Source organism: Podarcis raffonei, chromosome 13 (assembly GCF_027172205.1).
Source record: "Podarcis raffonei isolate rPodRaf1 chromosome 13, rPodRaf1.pri, whole genome shotgun sequence".
Taxonomy (NCBI): Eukaryota; Metazoa; Chordata; class Lepidosauria; order Squamata; family Lacertidae; genus Podarcis; species Podarcis raffonei.
This window is the reverse complement of record NC_070614.1, coordinates 35,487,016-35,500,369: the sequence shown is the minus strand read 5'-3', so window position 1 is coordinate 35,500,369 and position 13,354 is coordinate 35,487,016. Positions and strand designations below refer to the sequence as shown.

General features: G+C 47.2%; 2 protein-coding genes across 4 annotated transcripts; both read left to right on the top strand.

Moving 5' to 3' along the window:
• The first annotated feature begins 750 nt into the window (after positions 1 to 750).
• LOC128400979 (CD276 antigen-like) lies at positions 751 to 4,800 on the top strand. Its single transcript, XM_053363762.1, has 3 exons — positions 751 to 934; positions 2,901 to 3,233; positions 4,410 to 4,800. Exons 1-3 carry the CDS (start codon positions 880 to 882, stop codon positions 4,601 to 4,603), a joined length of 582 nt encoding a protein of 193 aa, XP_053219737.1. The 5' UTR covers positions 751 to 879; the 3' UTR covers positions 4,604 to 4,800.
• Positions 4,801 to 5,959: 1,159 nt separating this feature from the next.
• On the top strand, positions 5,960 to 13,157 carry LOC128400974 (ADP-ribosylhydrolase ARH1-like). 3 transcript variants are annotated; one of them, XM_053363749.1, is made up of 8 exons: positions 5,960 to 6,094; positions 7,559 to 7,788; positions 8,201 to 8,299; positions 9,124 to 9,229; positions 9,349 to 9,428; positions 10,514 to 10,697; positions 11,632 to 11,846; positions 12,470 to 13,157. In XM_053363749.1, exons 1-8 carry the CDS (start codon positions 6,084 to 6,086, stop codon positions 12,631 to 12,633), a joined length of 1,089 nt encoding a protein of 362 aa, XP_053219724.1. In that variant the 5' UTR covers positions 5,960 to 6,083; the 3' UTR covers positions 12,634 to 13,157. The 3 variants fall into 3 exon arrangements, with proteins under 3 accessions (XP_053219724.1, XP_053219725.1, XP_053219726.1); XM_053363751.1 differs by lacking the exon at positions 5,960 to 6,094 and adding an exon at positions 6,580 to 6,767; XM_053363750.1 differs by lacking the exon at positions 8,201 to 8,299.
• Positions 13,158 to 13,354: the final 197 nt, after the last annotated feature.

Below are 13,354 nucleotides of genomic sequence, written 5' to 3'. Positions count from 1 at the left end.
CAGTATGAGTAGGAAAATGAGAGTAGCCCCAAACATCTTTTTAAGGAAAAAAAGCACTGGTAACAAGTCATTTTTAAAAAAAAAAAAATTAGCATTAAATCAAGCCGATCAAACAGATCCACAAGGAGACGGAAATTAAAGGAGGCCAAAAGCTTATCAGAATACAGTGTAAACAAAATTTATGGCTCCAGAGAAACACTTGCCTGTCCTCTGTGCAACACAGTAGAGGATGATAGGGATGCAGGCTACTGGATTATTTTATTATTTATTTGCTTTACCTTGGATTCACAGAGTCCTGAAGGTATTGCTGCTCATTTTGTGAACAAGAGTCATATGATACCCACACCTGCCCAGCTCCATTCACCTCGTAAGTGGAACGTTGGTTGGGGGAACCTCTTCTGTTTACGAGGAGTTGGCATACACTGATGGATGGAACAAGTCACAGCCACTGCCGCTCTTAATCTTATCTTCCATATGTTTTGTAAGCACAAGCCTCTTGGCGCGAGACCTTTGGGGCAGAGGGTGATGCCCTGCAGCCAGGTTCTTGAATCGACTATCTGCCCGAGGCAAATGCCATTTTTATTCCACACCCAAGTTGCCACCGGCATTCAAGATAGGCCAGATGTTTCTTGCATAATAACCACGGGAATACTGGGTAGGGACAACAACAGATAGACAGGGTTGAGATCACAGGGGCAGTGCCAGGCAAGCACAAACACCCCGTTATCTTGGGGTGCCAGAGAGTGTTGAGGTGCCCTTACAGTCTGCTGTCTCTGCTGATAACAGAAGCAGGCACGTAAGCCGTCCCCCCTTGGCTGTGTTTTGCTGTGCTGTAAGGGACTTCCACAATCTCCAGAAGAACAGTCATTGCTTGCAGGGATGGGCTTCTTCACGTTGATCCTCCTCACCTCCTCCTGCTTCCTTGGAAAAGCAGGTGAGTTGCCTGCTTTGAAACTGAAGGAGGTGGGCAGCAAAGGCATCTTAAGAGACTTGAGAGGCCAAGATCTAGTTCAGCCACCTGCTCAATGCAGGATGGCACTACTGCAAGGTTGCTGGTGGTACCAGTGGCCCTCCAGATGTGGCTGGACTACACTCCCATCATCTCTGACCATGGGCCGTGTTGGCTGGGGCTGATGGGAGTCCAAGAACATCTGCAGGGCCATGGGTTATCCATCTCCAGACTGCAGCACCCCTGGCAGAAGGTCCTCTAGACTCCAGCCAAGGACAGCCCACCACTTCCCAAGGAAGTCAGGCTTAATATAGCAGTATTATTCACAATTATCCATTATTCTGGAAAGCAATGTGCAACCACTTAAGTGGAGTGGTTGTAGGGGATGGCACTTGGCATGAAGTGTTGCTGGGCTGGAGAAGGGAGCAGAGAGCAGGGGAGGGACAGTGTTGTTTGTGACTTGCTTGTGAACCACCAGACACATTGTTTTTAACTACTGTCAGTCATCTGGGGAGCAACCTGGTGCCTCTGCAAGCTCACAAGGTTTGCTCCCAGCCTTTCAGTGCTTTAACACGGGTACATTACCTTTGAACATGGGGATTCCATCTTCCCAGTACCATATTTTTATATTTGTTTTTACATCAATATCTATCAATAGATTGCAATCTTTTGCAATCTGATCTTGTGGGCAGTTTTTGCTGCTAGGCAATTATCGATATAATTTGGCAGCCATCGAGCCCATCTTTAATGTGGAATTAAGTAAACTGTGTGTTTCATAAAGAAGAACTTTTGCTTGCCCTGAACCTATTTCTAATCAACACCATTGGGGTGGCTCAAGGTCTTTCCAGGTGACCTGCTCATTTGTCCTGATTTGTTTGAGATGAGCATAGATGGCTTTGCACCAAAGCAAGTGCAATCCAATGCTTTTGATGCCTTTCCTTGTCACTTTCCTTATCGCAAGAAGTCTGACCTTTTGGGGAAGCAGGTTTGTTGCATGAGACCTCCCAATCCATTGCAGTTGTGGGACCTGAATTTACCTGTATGTGACTAAATCCCACCCGAATACAGTGAAAGCCTGGAAGCAACCCCTGAATGAAGTTAAATTGGCTTATCTGAATTGGGTGCGGTAATTTGACTGGCAAGAGCCTTCCAAGCATTTGGAAAAAGTCTCTTCTCAGTCCTCTTAGCTGGTAAGCTTTTAGGTACAGATGCATGGAACTTAACCCAGGACAGTCTACAAGTAAGAGATCTGCTCACTTACTGAGCTATTTAGGCAAGATGGCCCATGGAAGACCGATCGCTGGATGATCTTTGGCTGTATGGCTTCTCAGTTTGATGCCGTTTAAGATGGTCCTTAGATTTCCCCAATAATTATATTTAGGGCCACATAGGCGTCACTGATAAAGAGGAAACACATAGCTTTTTTTTTTAAAGATATATTTGTGTAAAATCTGCATGTGCTAATTTGTATGTTTGGATGTAAATACAGACACAGTCACTATAATTGAAACAAAAATGCAATCCATCTCAACATCCTGGGGAAGACTGTGACCTGTGTAGATGGTCCATTTCAAGGCCCCTGTCACATGGAAGACGGAATTGTAGAGCTGAAAAGGGACCCCAAGGATCATCTAGTCCAACCCCCTGCAATGCAGGAATGTGCAACTGTCCCATATGGGGATCAAACCTGCAACCTTGGTGTCATCAGCACCTTGCTCTAACCAGCTGAGCTATCAGGTGTCCAGTGGTTGTATTTTCTCAGTTAAGCAGACAGCAACCCAAACGGAATGATAAAGTAGGATGCGCTGCCTGCCACCCTAAGGCCAATTCACACATGCCTGCATATTCATTGATTTCTCAGCACTTGCCAAACGGCAGCTGACTGAGACCTGACTCCTAAGCAGAAGAGGAGAGCTCTTCTTATGTGTCTGTTCTGTGTTGCTTGACCCAGCTGGGAAGCTGCAAGTGCAGGCCGAGCCCTCTCTGGTGAAAGCTGCGGTTGGAGATGATGTCTTGCTGAATTGCATCTTTACTGTGGACGAGCCTACCGTGGACCTCAGCCGACTCTCAATCCTCTGGTTCCACTGGGGCAGGCAGCTGGCGGAATTTGACGGTGTGGTGACCACCTCTGGGGAAGGCGTCAGCCTGAGCCGGGAAGAGCTGGGGAATGGCAATGCGTCCTTGCTCATCTCCCGGGTTGGCACTGGAAACTCTGGCAACTACAGATGCTACGTTGCATACACGCCGGAAGTGCGCATCCGGGAAGTGACTTTGCAAGTTGCAGGTAAGAGAGGTGGATGGTGTGGCAGGTGGTGTGTGTGTGTGTGTGTGCGCACGCGAGCACAACCAAGCACCAACAGGACACAACATAACATTTGAAGATTAGGAAAGGTTGTGGAGAAAAGGGGTCAAGTTTACTGCATGTACGGTGTTAAAGGAAAATATTATGAAAATGATGTATAGATGGTACTTAACCCCTGTAAAATTAATAATATGTATTTTTTTATCTCCCCCCCCACTCCATTTTTAAAGTTTTATTTTCTACATTACTGGATTCAAGGCAATTATTGTCCAAATATGCAACAAAAGTCACCTTGCCACCCTACATTAATTCAGAGTATATTAACTGAAGAATCCCTTTCACACACAGTACAAGATAATTTATCTATACAATATCAGCAGATAATCAAACAAAACCGCACCCATCAGTTCCAATTTAAATAATTTACAAATCAATAGCAAATAGCCACAGGTTGACACAGAATTGTGCGGCTATCCTAGAACCCCCCCCCCCCATTCTTCACTGCTCTCTCTCTCTCTCTGAATCCCCTCTTCAGTAAATATCTATTCCTAGCCCCCATCTCTTTTGAACACATTCCCCTTGCAAACACCCTATGAAAGAGGAAGACTTGTTTTTCTCTGGAGACTTCCAAAATGCAGCCTTTACCTTCTACATTGGTTCACTTTAGTTCAAGTTTAGTTGGGCTTATAGTCACATTTTAAAAATTAAGTGAGCCTAGCTAACATCTATAAATCTTAGATGTCAACAAACAGACACTCACCTGTCTTCCCCCTGCTCCCTACATGATGTTAATAATTTGGGGTACATTAAAGGCATACATTTTGCACCATAAAAGAAAAGCATTTGCTCTCTTCTAGTTTACAAGTAACTCCTGCCTTGATTTGCCTGCAGGTGGTGTGCCTTACTCACCCTATGAACAAAGCCATATCAAATAGAGGTGGAAAAAGACTTGCCCAATGCCTAAACATTACTACAGTGCCTTGTAATTCTGCGTAGCAATTTCAGTTTCTGGAATTTGTATGGATTGTGTTTAAACGTGGGAGAAGTACAGAAGATGTTGGTGGGTCCATCACAAGAGTCTCAGCTTTGATTTTTTGTGTTTCATTCATTCATTTCTAACCCTACTGTGTGTTGGATGCTGATACTAATTCCCTGCAGACCCCGAGGAAGATCTGGAAGATTCCTTTTCATCCCCGTGTCTCAGCCGTTCAGATATCCTGAGCAAGCTGGGTCAAATTGAGGAAGCTGTGAAGCAACTCGAGGCCAAACTACAGGAGCTCGTGACCAGCAAGAGTGCCACAAGATGCAGTTCTGAAGTTGCCTCCCCGTCCATGCCAGAGCCCTCACGCTGACTGCATTTCTGCACTGCTGCAAATCAAAATAGGCTTCAAACCCATTTAGCTTAAACTTCCCGTGTTATCCAAGTAAATGTGGAAACTGTAGCTCTGTGACAGGGCTTAGAGTCTCTTGACAAATCATTCCTGCAATATCTTAATTCCTAGGATTCCCTGGGGGGATGTTATGACCATTAAACCAGCTTCCGAATTAATACTGTGTTGAAGGGCATTGCATGTACTGAATGGCAGTGGAGGGGTGGGGCTGAACTGACTATTTCTGAGTGCATCAGGGCCTGGAACCTGGTGGGGTGGAGACAGAGTTGGATTAAACAGGAGGCAACGCAGGGAACTGCTGAGGGCGCCAGCCTTGAGGAGTGTCTGGTTCGTTGACCACTCATCCTGATTTATTTGAGGGGAGACTGAATGACATTGCCTCAGAGCAAGTGTCACCTCACACTTTCCAATGCATTTGCTCACCAGTAATCACCTTCCTTATGGTAAAAAGCCCAATCTTTTGTAGAAGTGGGTTTCTTGCACAAGACCTCCCAATCCACTGTAACTATGTACCCTGAATTTGCTGGGATGTGACTGAATCCAACCCCAAAATGGTATGATGGGGGGTGCGTGTTATTTCTAGATCTGCTCAACTATCAATAGCTGACTCAAATAGAATAAACACTTCATCTTCACCTATAAATCTGGCAATGACCTATGCAGACAGCATGCATTACTCCTTTTTGAAAACAACATTAGAGAAGTTATTTAAAAACATAAAAGTAGCTCTGTTAGATCAAGGCCAGAACCCAGCTAGCACATAACTGTTCTCACAGTGGTCGGGATCTGCAATCAGGATCTGAGCACCACAGCAACCTCCCAGTATTATGCATCCTGCTTTTGAGCTTTTGAGTGTGTTCTGGCTGACCATTGATAAAGACCCAAGTTTTGGACTCCATGGACATGTGGCCAAATTCATTTGATATGTTCTAGCGTTATGTCAGTCCCACATTCTCTAGGTGCGCTACATGGGCGGGGGCAAGAAGGGGAGCTGCCTCCCCTAAATCAATACAAATCTGAGGTTCTGCCCCCCCCCCAAATCCTGGCTACTCCCATGGTGCGCTAGTCCTGGCTAGTACTCAGTAAAAAGCACTGCTTATGGTCAAGAGGCGCTCTTGTATTTTTCAATTACACAGCCCAGTGCACTGAGAAAAAACACACAAAAAAAAAACGAATTAAGCTCTGGGGAAATGCAACTCCTGGTTAAAGGCACAAGTCTGACCCACCCGCTCCTTCGCCAGGAGAGGCACGCGGAAAATACACGCCGAGGGGCTTTCGCTTTAAGAGCCTCCCACTGGACTCTGGCTGGGGTACAACCTGGGTGTCGCTTAGCTTGGAAAGCGCTGAGGCAGCAGCAGCCTCCGGAGGGGGAAGGGGACGGCCAGGGGCCTGTTGCAAGAACCAGCCTGGAAGGGACGAGAGAAGCTCAGCAGCCCCCAGCATGGAAGGCTTGTAAGCAACTGATCCCCCACCTCGCAAAACAATAACCGTGCCCGCCCCCTTCCCAGTGCCCACACTTCGCGCCCCTGCCCCACCCCCGCTTGCTTTTTGCAAGAGTGCCCTATTTTCCTAATACTTGTAATGGCACAAGAGGGTGGGGGATGCGTGCGCACGGGACAGGGCGTAATAAACGTAATATTCGCGCCACTCAAAGGTCCCTGAAACTAACATGTCGCTCCCTTACATGAAGTTTTGCAGTTAAGTTTGCTTGCTACCGTAATGCAGGAGAATCTCATCAAGGAGAGTCCAAAAATGCAGGTAGCTGCGTCGATGCATTCGACTGAAATGAATAAAAGGTGCCTCGCACAACGCCTAGTTCATTAAGGTCAGCTGGTAGCCATGGAGTCACGTGCTGGCAAAAGGTGGAATTTGTCGCTCGGGAGTGCGGAGGCTGGAGTTTCAGTTAGGAAGCCAGCTTAGCCCTACATTGCAAGGCTGTTGTGATAAATGGGCCACGCCCACATCCATGTATCAGTGGAGGGAGAGTGGTGATCCCATGCAAAAACTTTAAAGCCTCGTGTATTTCACACAGTTTGCCAGGCAGTTGGGTCGCTTGTGAGGCTCGTTTTGAACAGTTTATAACAGATTGTTGGCCAATTTGTGCTTTTCCTGACATCTCTTTAAGGTAAAGATAAGACATCTTGGTACTGCACACTTGTAAAAGGCCACAAAACATCCGACAGCGAGGGAAAGCAAGGAATGGGTCTCATTCAGGGAGACTTTGGCCATCTCCCTTTGCAATCCTGTGCATGTTTATGTGCAAGTATATGCCATTCATTTCCCACTGAGTAAGCATGCAGAGGATTGTAGCCTTAGCGTTTGCCCCAAGGCAAAATGCATAACCTCTTCATAGCGCATGTTAGATTCTATGTTCAATACTCTAAAAACGGCACATACTTGCTTTACGTGACCTTTGAGCCCCTTTATGCTCCATTTTCTCCCTCCCTACCCAAAATCTGCAGCTACCACAATGAGGCCAACACGTCATACATCCGATGTAATGGGCTTTTAGTCTATCGAAGCTTATGTATGTCACACAAACCCATTAGTCTTCAAGGCACAGCAAGCCTCCTTTTTGGGCGCATGCGATAGCAGACGTTATCCCTACAGCATCTTTGCACTGCCTCCCCGCCACCCACCCAGCGCAAATGTCATACTGATGTTGTGGAAATAGCAATTGTGCCTAATGTCACTGGTGGCAACTATTGATTGACCCTTCAGGGCTTGGTTGCTTGGTTATGGCTTCAGTGCATAGCCCTCCCCTGCATATATAAGCAGCATGAATTATGCAAAGCAAGAAATGCTACTCAGTTAATACAGGTTGAAGAATTCAGATTTTGTCAGGGGACTATTTGGTTGTTGCTGTTTGTATGTATGAAGTATACACACACCTGTCTATGCATGTTCCCACGGCAGCCCCCAGGCTCCCCCCAAAGAAGCCTACCGTACGGCAATGGTGCTCTCTGGCGCAGGAGATGCCCTTGGCTACCGCAACCAGCGCTGGGAATACTGCACCTCAGGGCCTCAGATCCACCAGGAACTTCAGGAGCTGGGGGGCCTCGGCAAGGTTCGGGCAGCCCTCCCTGACTGGCCTGTCAGCGACGACACTGTTCTGCACCTGGCGACGGCCGAGGCTCTGGCCACAGGTGAGTAGCAGGAAAGGCTGGGCAGCCTTACAGCCTTTTCTCAGCAGGTCCTTGTTCCCTGAGGAATAGCATTTTTCACTTACAGCAGAGCTCGGCCTACATAGGGCCGCCTTGAGGTATGACTGAGGGGGTTCTCCTCAGCAAAGTGTCATCTCTTGGGTCTCCTATGTCCATAGGTTCACTTGTTCGCAGCAATGGTGGCAGTTCTCCAATCAGCAATGGGCAAGAAGTCCTGTTATTGATGCTGTTGTTGTTGTTAAAATTTGTATACCATCCTTCATCTGTAGATCTCAGAGCAGTTCACAACATGAACCAACCTGAGATTTTCACATGGGGTGTGGTGGATGTGGGAATGCAGAGGAGATTTTTAAAAAATTAATGCAGAACACTTCTCTGTGTTTCCTCTATCCAGGGAAGGAAGGGGAGGAGCTGTTCCAGGAGCTGGCCAAACGCTATGTTGAAGCCATGAACGACATGGAAGGGAGGAAGCCTGGGCCCACGAGCATTCTGGGTAACTTACGACGGCACTCCTCTGTGCAAGTTACAGCGATATAATTCTCTTCGAAAACAAATACATCCCTGCACCGTACATAGACGGAAACTAATCTGACACTAAGGAAGTGGTGCTGATGTGCAAAGAGCTTTGAAGTGTGTGTGTGTGGGACCTTCACTGTGCCTTAAGGTGGTCTTGTGAAAACACTGTCAGTGTTGTTCTTGTAGTACAGTCATACCTCTGGTTACAGATGCTTCAGGTTGTGTTTTTTCGGGTTACAGACCCGCCAAAACCCGGAAGTACCGGAATGGGTTACTTCTGGGTTTTGGCAGTTGCACATGCACAGAAGCGTCGAACCGCAACCCACGCGTGCGCAGACGTGCTGCTGCGGGTTGCAAACGTGCATCCCACACGGATCATGTTCGCAACCCGAGTGTCCACTGTACTCAACAGGAAAGAGGATTGGGGCAAAACTCAAATTAGTTGGCTTCACCTGTCATTCCCTGTGGCTCCACCTCCTGTGAGTTTCCAGGGCACCAACCCTCTATGGGGGGAAAGCAGTTTGAACAGTAGTGATATTTTGCAGAAAAGCTACAAAAGGGGGAAAAGGGAAGGAGAGGAGCTTAGGACAGAAGGCCATTTTTAGGAAAAATCGCAGAGTAAGGTCAGGAGGCCTATTTTCTTTCCACCCTATATGTTTCTTCTACTTTAGACGGCAGCCTCTGCAGTTGTATTCTGTGAAATAAATTAAATGCTCAGGGCTGCCTCCATACAGCTCAAGAGCACAAGCACTTTGGCCCATACACATCTTCGCATGTCTCTCATTTTCCTCCCGCCTGCAGGAACATCTCAGTTGCGTCCAGGGGAGCCAAACGGATATCGCATTCGCTTCAACCCTGGTGCCACAGGTTGTGGTGCTGCCATGAGATCCATGTGCATTGGGCTCAGGTAACATGGTGTGCCGTGGTGGGGGGACACACATAAGAAACGACAAAGCTGGGGCCAAGCGGAAAAGCTGAGGGCCAAAGTCGGACTCCAGCATGACCCCCAGCCGCCATCTCTCCCAGGTATCCTCGCCCTTCAGACCTGAGCACTTTGGTCCAAGTCAGCATAGAAAGTGGAAGAATGACGCACCACCACCCCACAGGTAAATGATTATGTGCGGTAGTCGTCCTGTATGGGGGCGCCTTTCCCAGCAACGGTACATAAAAGGGACAATGCTGAGATGGGCGGAAGGGCTTTCTCCATGACTTGAAAGATGTGGGTGTGTGGGTGTTTGGAGTAGTGGTCAGTGTGGGTCTTAGGGCTGCAGGTCTACCCATACAGATGGACAAAACCCTGAGGTGGTTGAATAAGGACTTCAGGCTGCAGGTGGAAGATTCTCTGTTTGAACACCCCTTGCATTGAAATTACCCTGAAAATTGAAGCCTAGTACAGTAAGCGAAGAGCCAGAGTATGGTTATCCATGATCTGTTTGCAAGGAGTTTTTAATACAGAGGAGCATTCAGAAAGTGCCCCCCCCCATTTGCATTCTGAATCTATATCGTCATTTCTACCACTTCATTCTGCTGCATGTGTAGACCCAGCCTAAGTATCTTGAGGGTGATGGGAGATGTGACATTTTAACACAGGTCATCCTGGGTCCTTCACTTTTTTTTGCACTTTATGTACTACCAGATAACACACCACCAGCAAGCAAGCAAAAATGCCTTCCTCTCCCTTAACACTGCAGGATGGCAATCTGTCATTGCTTGTTTTTCAAAAATTAGATTCTCTAAGTATATGTACATTTAAAACCTGTACCTCTCACCTTATCAAATAATTGGCAAACATTTTCAAAACTGCTCTGGGGGAAAACTGCTCTGGGGGAAATCTGGGGGAAATCTCTGTTGCCAAACTGCTCTGGGGAAAATCGTGGGATGGTGATGTCACAGGCACTGTGCAATAGGCCCTCTTCAAAGCCAGCTTTACCTTCAAACTGAACTAAACGGGGGGGGGGTGATGGGGGGTGGAATGCAGAAACATTTCCCCCACCAGGGATGAAAGAAAGCATATTTGTATTGAACCATTGAGTACTTTTAAAAAGTTGCGCTCCCTGCTAAGCCATAAAGTCTGCTGGGTGGGCCTTGCGCAAGTCTCTGTAGCTCAGCCTAATCTACTTCTTGGAGCTGCAGTGAGGATAAAATTCCTTGAGGGATCCTGACTTCCACCTATCCTCTTCCTCCGTTGTAGGTTATCTGGGAGCTCTGGCCTCTGCTCTGTTCACTTCTTATGCAGTGCAGGGCCTCCCCCTTGAGCGCTGGGGAGCTGGATTGCTCAGGACCCTGCCCCTTGCTTTAGAGTACATTCAGACTGCTGCAGCTGAGAGTGACTCCAATGTGGGGGCCTGGGCTTATTTCCAGGAGAAATGGGAGTGGTAAGTCCTTTGGGTGTGCTCTGGTACAGTGAAGGGGGACCTGAGTAACTGGAGGGTGTTGTTATTTTATTTTTTAGGATAATGCAGTTGAAAGCTTTCTCCTCCTTTTTTCCAGTGTGCATCTTTTATCAGGATGTCTAGAAACTTGCTTTTGTAAAATGAATAAATGAACAGCCAGATTCTGTGGTGAATGGAGAGCTGGTGCAATGTAAGGTTAGAGTGCTGGATTAGAATCAAGGAGACCTGGGTTCAAATCCCTGCTCAGCCAGCAACCTCTGAGGGAATTTGGCCAGCAACTACCTAAGTCTAGCCTACCTCACAGCTTTGTGAATATAAAATGGATTTGGGGGGTGGGAGGTGGGGCAGGGGAAGATAATTGGTTGTATCCAACAAAGTCATAATCAAGGTAGATCCATTGAAATCAATAGACCTGACTAGTTTAAGTCCAGTAATTTCAGTGGGTCAACTCTGAGTAAGTTGGAGGCAACCCAGCAAATGCTATCTTGAAGGAAAAACTTAAATCTCCTTGTCAAAATTTGATTGTCTATTATAATTTTAACACACACACGCCCTACCGTGTTCCTACTCTCTTTATGTACCCAATTGGAAAAAGGAGCTTTTAACAAAATTTGAAGGGGGAGGTTTTGACAAGACAACAATTCAACATTACTTTCAAACAGAACTTAAGATTGAGTTTGATTTTTAAAACAAGCATACAGCAAAATTCAAAGCTGAATTCAGGGGGGGGAACCTCACTGTGAAGGCAAAACAATATCTTGGTTCTAATAGTAAAGTTTATCAGGTAGGTCAGAGTAAAGAGAGTCATTGTGGTGCAGAGGTCATTCTGTTTATTTCACTGTACATTGTGCCCTCATTGGCTCTCAAGGAGGTCTTGGATTCTTGGCTTTTTCACTTTTGCTCTCTAACCATTTAGGTACCTCTCTGAACGGGGCCTGGCTACGGGTCAGGGCCCTTGTCTGTTTCCTGCTGCCTATAGTCCTGCTGAGCGTGACGTCATCTACAAAACCTTCAGCCTGGACGGGTGGGCCGGACGGAGCGGTCACGATGCCCCCATGATTGCATACGACGCCTTGCTGGGCGCAGGGGAGAACTGGGAGGAGCTCTGTAGCCGTTCCATGTTCCACGGGGGTGAGTCGAAAGGAGGCAAATCCTGCCCCTCCCCCACTGTAAAAGTGGCCCACCCTAAAAGTAAAGGTAAAGGTACTCCTGACCATTAGGTCCAGTCGCGGATGACTCTGGGGCTGCGTGCTCATCTCGCTCTATAGGCCGGGGGAGCTGGCGTTTGTCCTCGGACAGCTTCCAGGTCATGTGGCCAGCATGACTAAGCCACTTCTGGCGAACCAGAGCAGTCCATGGAAACGTCGTTTACCTTCCCACCGGAGCGGTACCTATTTATCTACTTGCACTTTGACGTGCTTTTGAACTGCTAGGCTGGCAGGAGCTGGGACAGAGCAACGGGAGCTCACCCCATCCCGGGGATTCGAACCGCCGACCTTCTGACTGACAAGCCCTAGGCTCTGTGGTTTAGACCACAGCGCCACCTGCGTCCCTGGCCCACCCTAAAGCTGGCTGCATTTCATAGAATTGTAGAGTTGGAAGGGACCCTGAGGATCATCTAGCCCAACCCCTCTGCAGTGCAGGAATGCAGCTGTCCCAAATGGGGATCAAACCTGCAACCTTGGTGTTATAAACACCAGGCTCTAACCAAACTTGTTTTCTCGGTGTGTGTGTGTTTTCCTGCTCACCCACAGGGGATAGTGACTCTACAGGGGTGATTGCTGCCTGCTGCTGGGGTCTGGCTCACGGTTTCAGAGGGGTCCCAGAAGATAACCACATAGCGCTTGAATACCGAGACAGGATGGTGGCTGCAGCTGATGCCCTCTATCACCTTGCCTGGGAACAGACTCCTGTTTGAAAGACCTTTATGCTGTCTCTAGCATCTAAGGATGGACTCTAATCTGTTGATTTTGGTTTCTTCTCAATCATAATTTCAGGTCTTCTCATTTCCACACCAATTTATGATCTGTGCATGGCACAGTCCTTGTGAAAATTAATCAGCGTTTTAGTGAGAATTTCACTTGATACACGTCATTTCCCCCAATAGACACATTTTTCTGCAAACAATTTCCCTTATTGTAATGTTGCTTTTCACTAACACCCGCATTTGTATGTACACTTTGCCCTAATATATGCATTCTTGTACATGTTACTTGGATGGAAAACTGCATTGCAAAATTTGGAGAAGCACCAATGTCCAAGGATGGCTAGCTTTCAATTTGCATATTGTTTTGGAAAGGGCAAATTTGTTAACTTCGTCTTTAAATGTGAACTGAATCTAATTTCTGCTCCAGCATCCCAGGCCCCTGAGAGAGGCCCTGAACATGAGCTGCAACAAGCTGAAAACTGTTCTTCACAGAATAAACCGAGGCTGTGTTTGCAGTTCTGCCTTGTGTTTTGTGGGATGAAAATTTCAGCCACTGGATTTCTAAGATTCTCTAAGGAACCTCCTGTGGCCTGGGAGATCTTCCATGAGATCCCAAAGCTATGGTGGAGAGCTGTTTTTAGTAAGTGGTGAGGGAAATGCACTCTGCACATGCCCAGAGGCACTATCTTCTTTATTATATCTTCACATACAC

What these genes read in the sequence shown, in the direction of transcription:
- LOC128400974 (XM_053363749.1), top strand. An exon ending in GACGCACCACCACCCCACAG is followed by an intron (nt 9,429 to 10,513) that starts GTAAATGATTAT and finishes CCTCCGTTGTAG; the next exon opens with GTTATCTGGGAGCTCTGGCC. An exon ending in CCGTTCCATGTTCCACGGGG is followed by an intron (nt 11,847 to 12,469) that starts GTGAGTCGAAAG and finishes GCTCACCCACAG; the next exon opens with GGGATAGTGACTCTACAGGG.
- LOC128400979 (XM_053363762.1), top strand. Translation starts at nt 880, where the DNA reads ATGGGCTTCTTCACGTTGATCCTCCTCACCTCCTCCTGCTTCCTTGGA. An exon ending in CTGCTTCCTTGGAAAAGCAG is followed by an intron (nt 935 to 2,900) that starts GTGAGTTGCCTG and finishes TGCTTGACCCAG; the next exon opens with CTGGGAAGCTGCAAGTGCAG. An exon ending in AGTGACTTTGCAAGTTGCAG is followed by an intron (nt 3,234 to 4,409) that starts GTAAGAGAGGTG and finishes AATTCCCTGCAG; the next exon opens with ACCCCGAGGAAGATCTGGAA.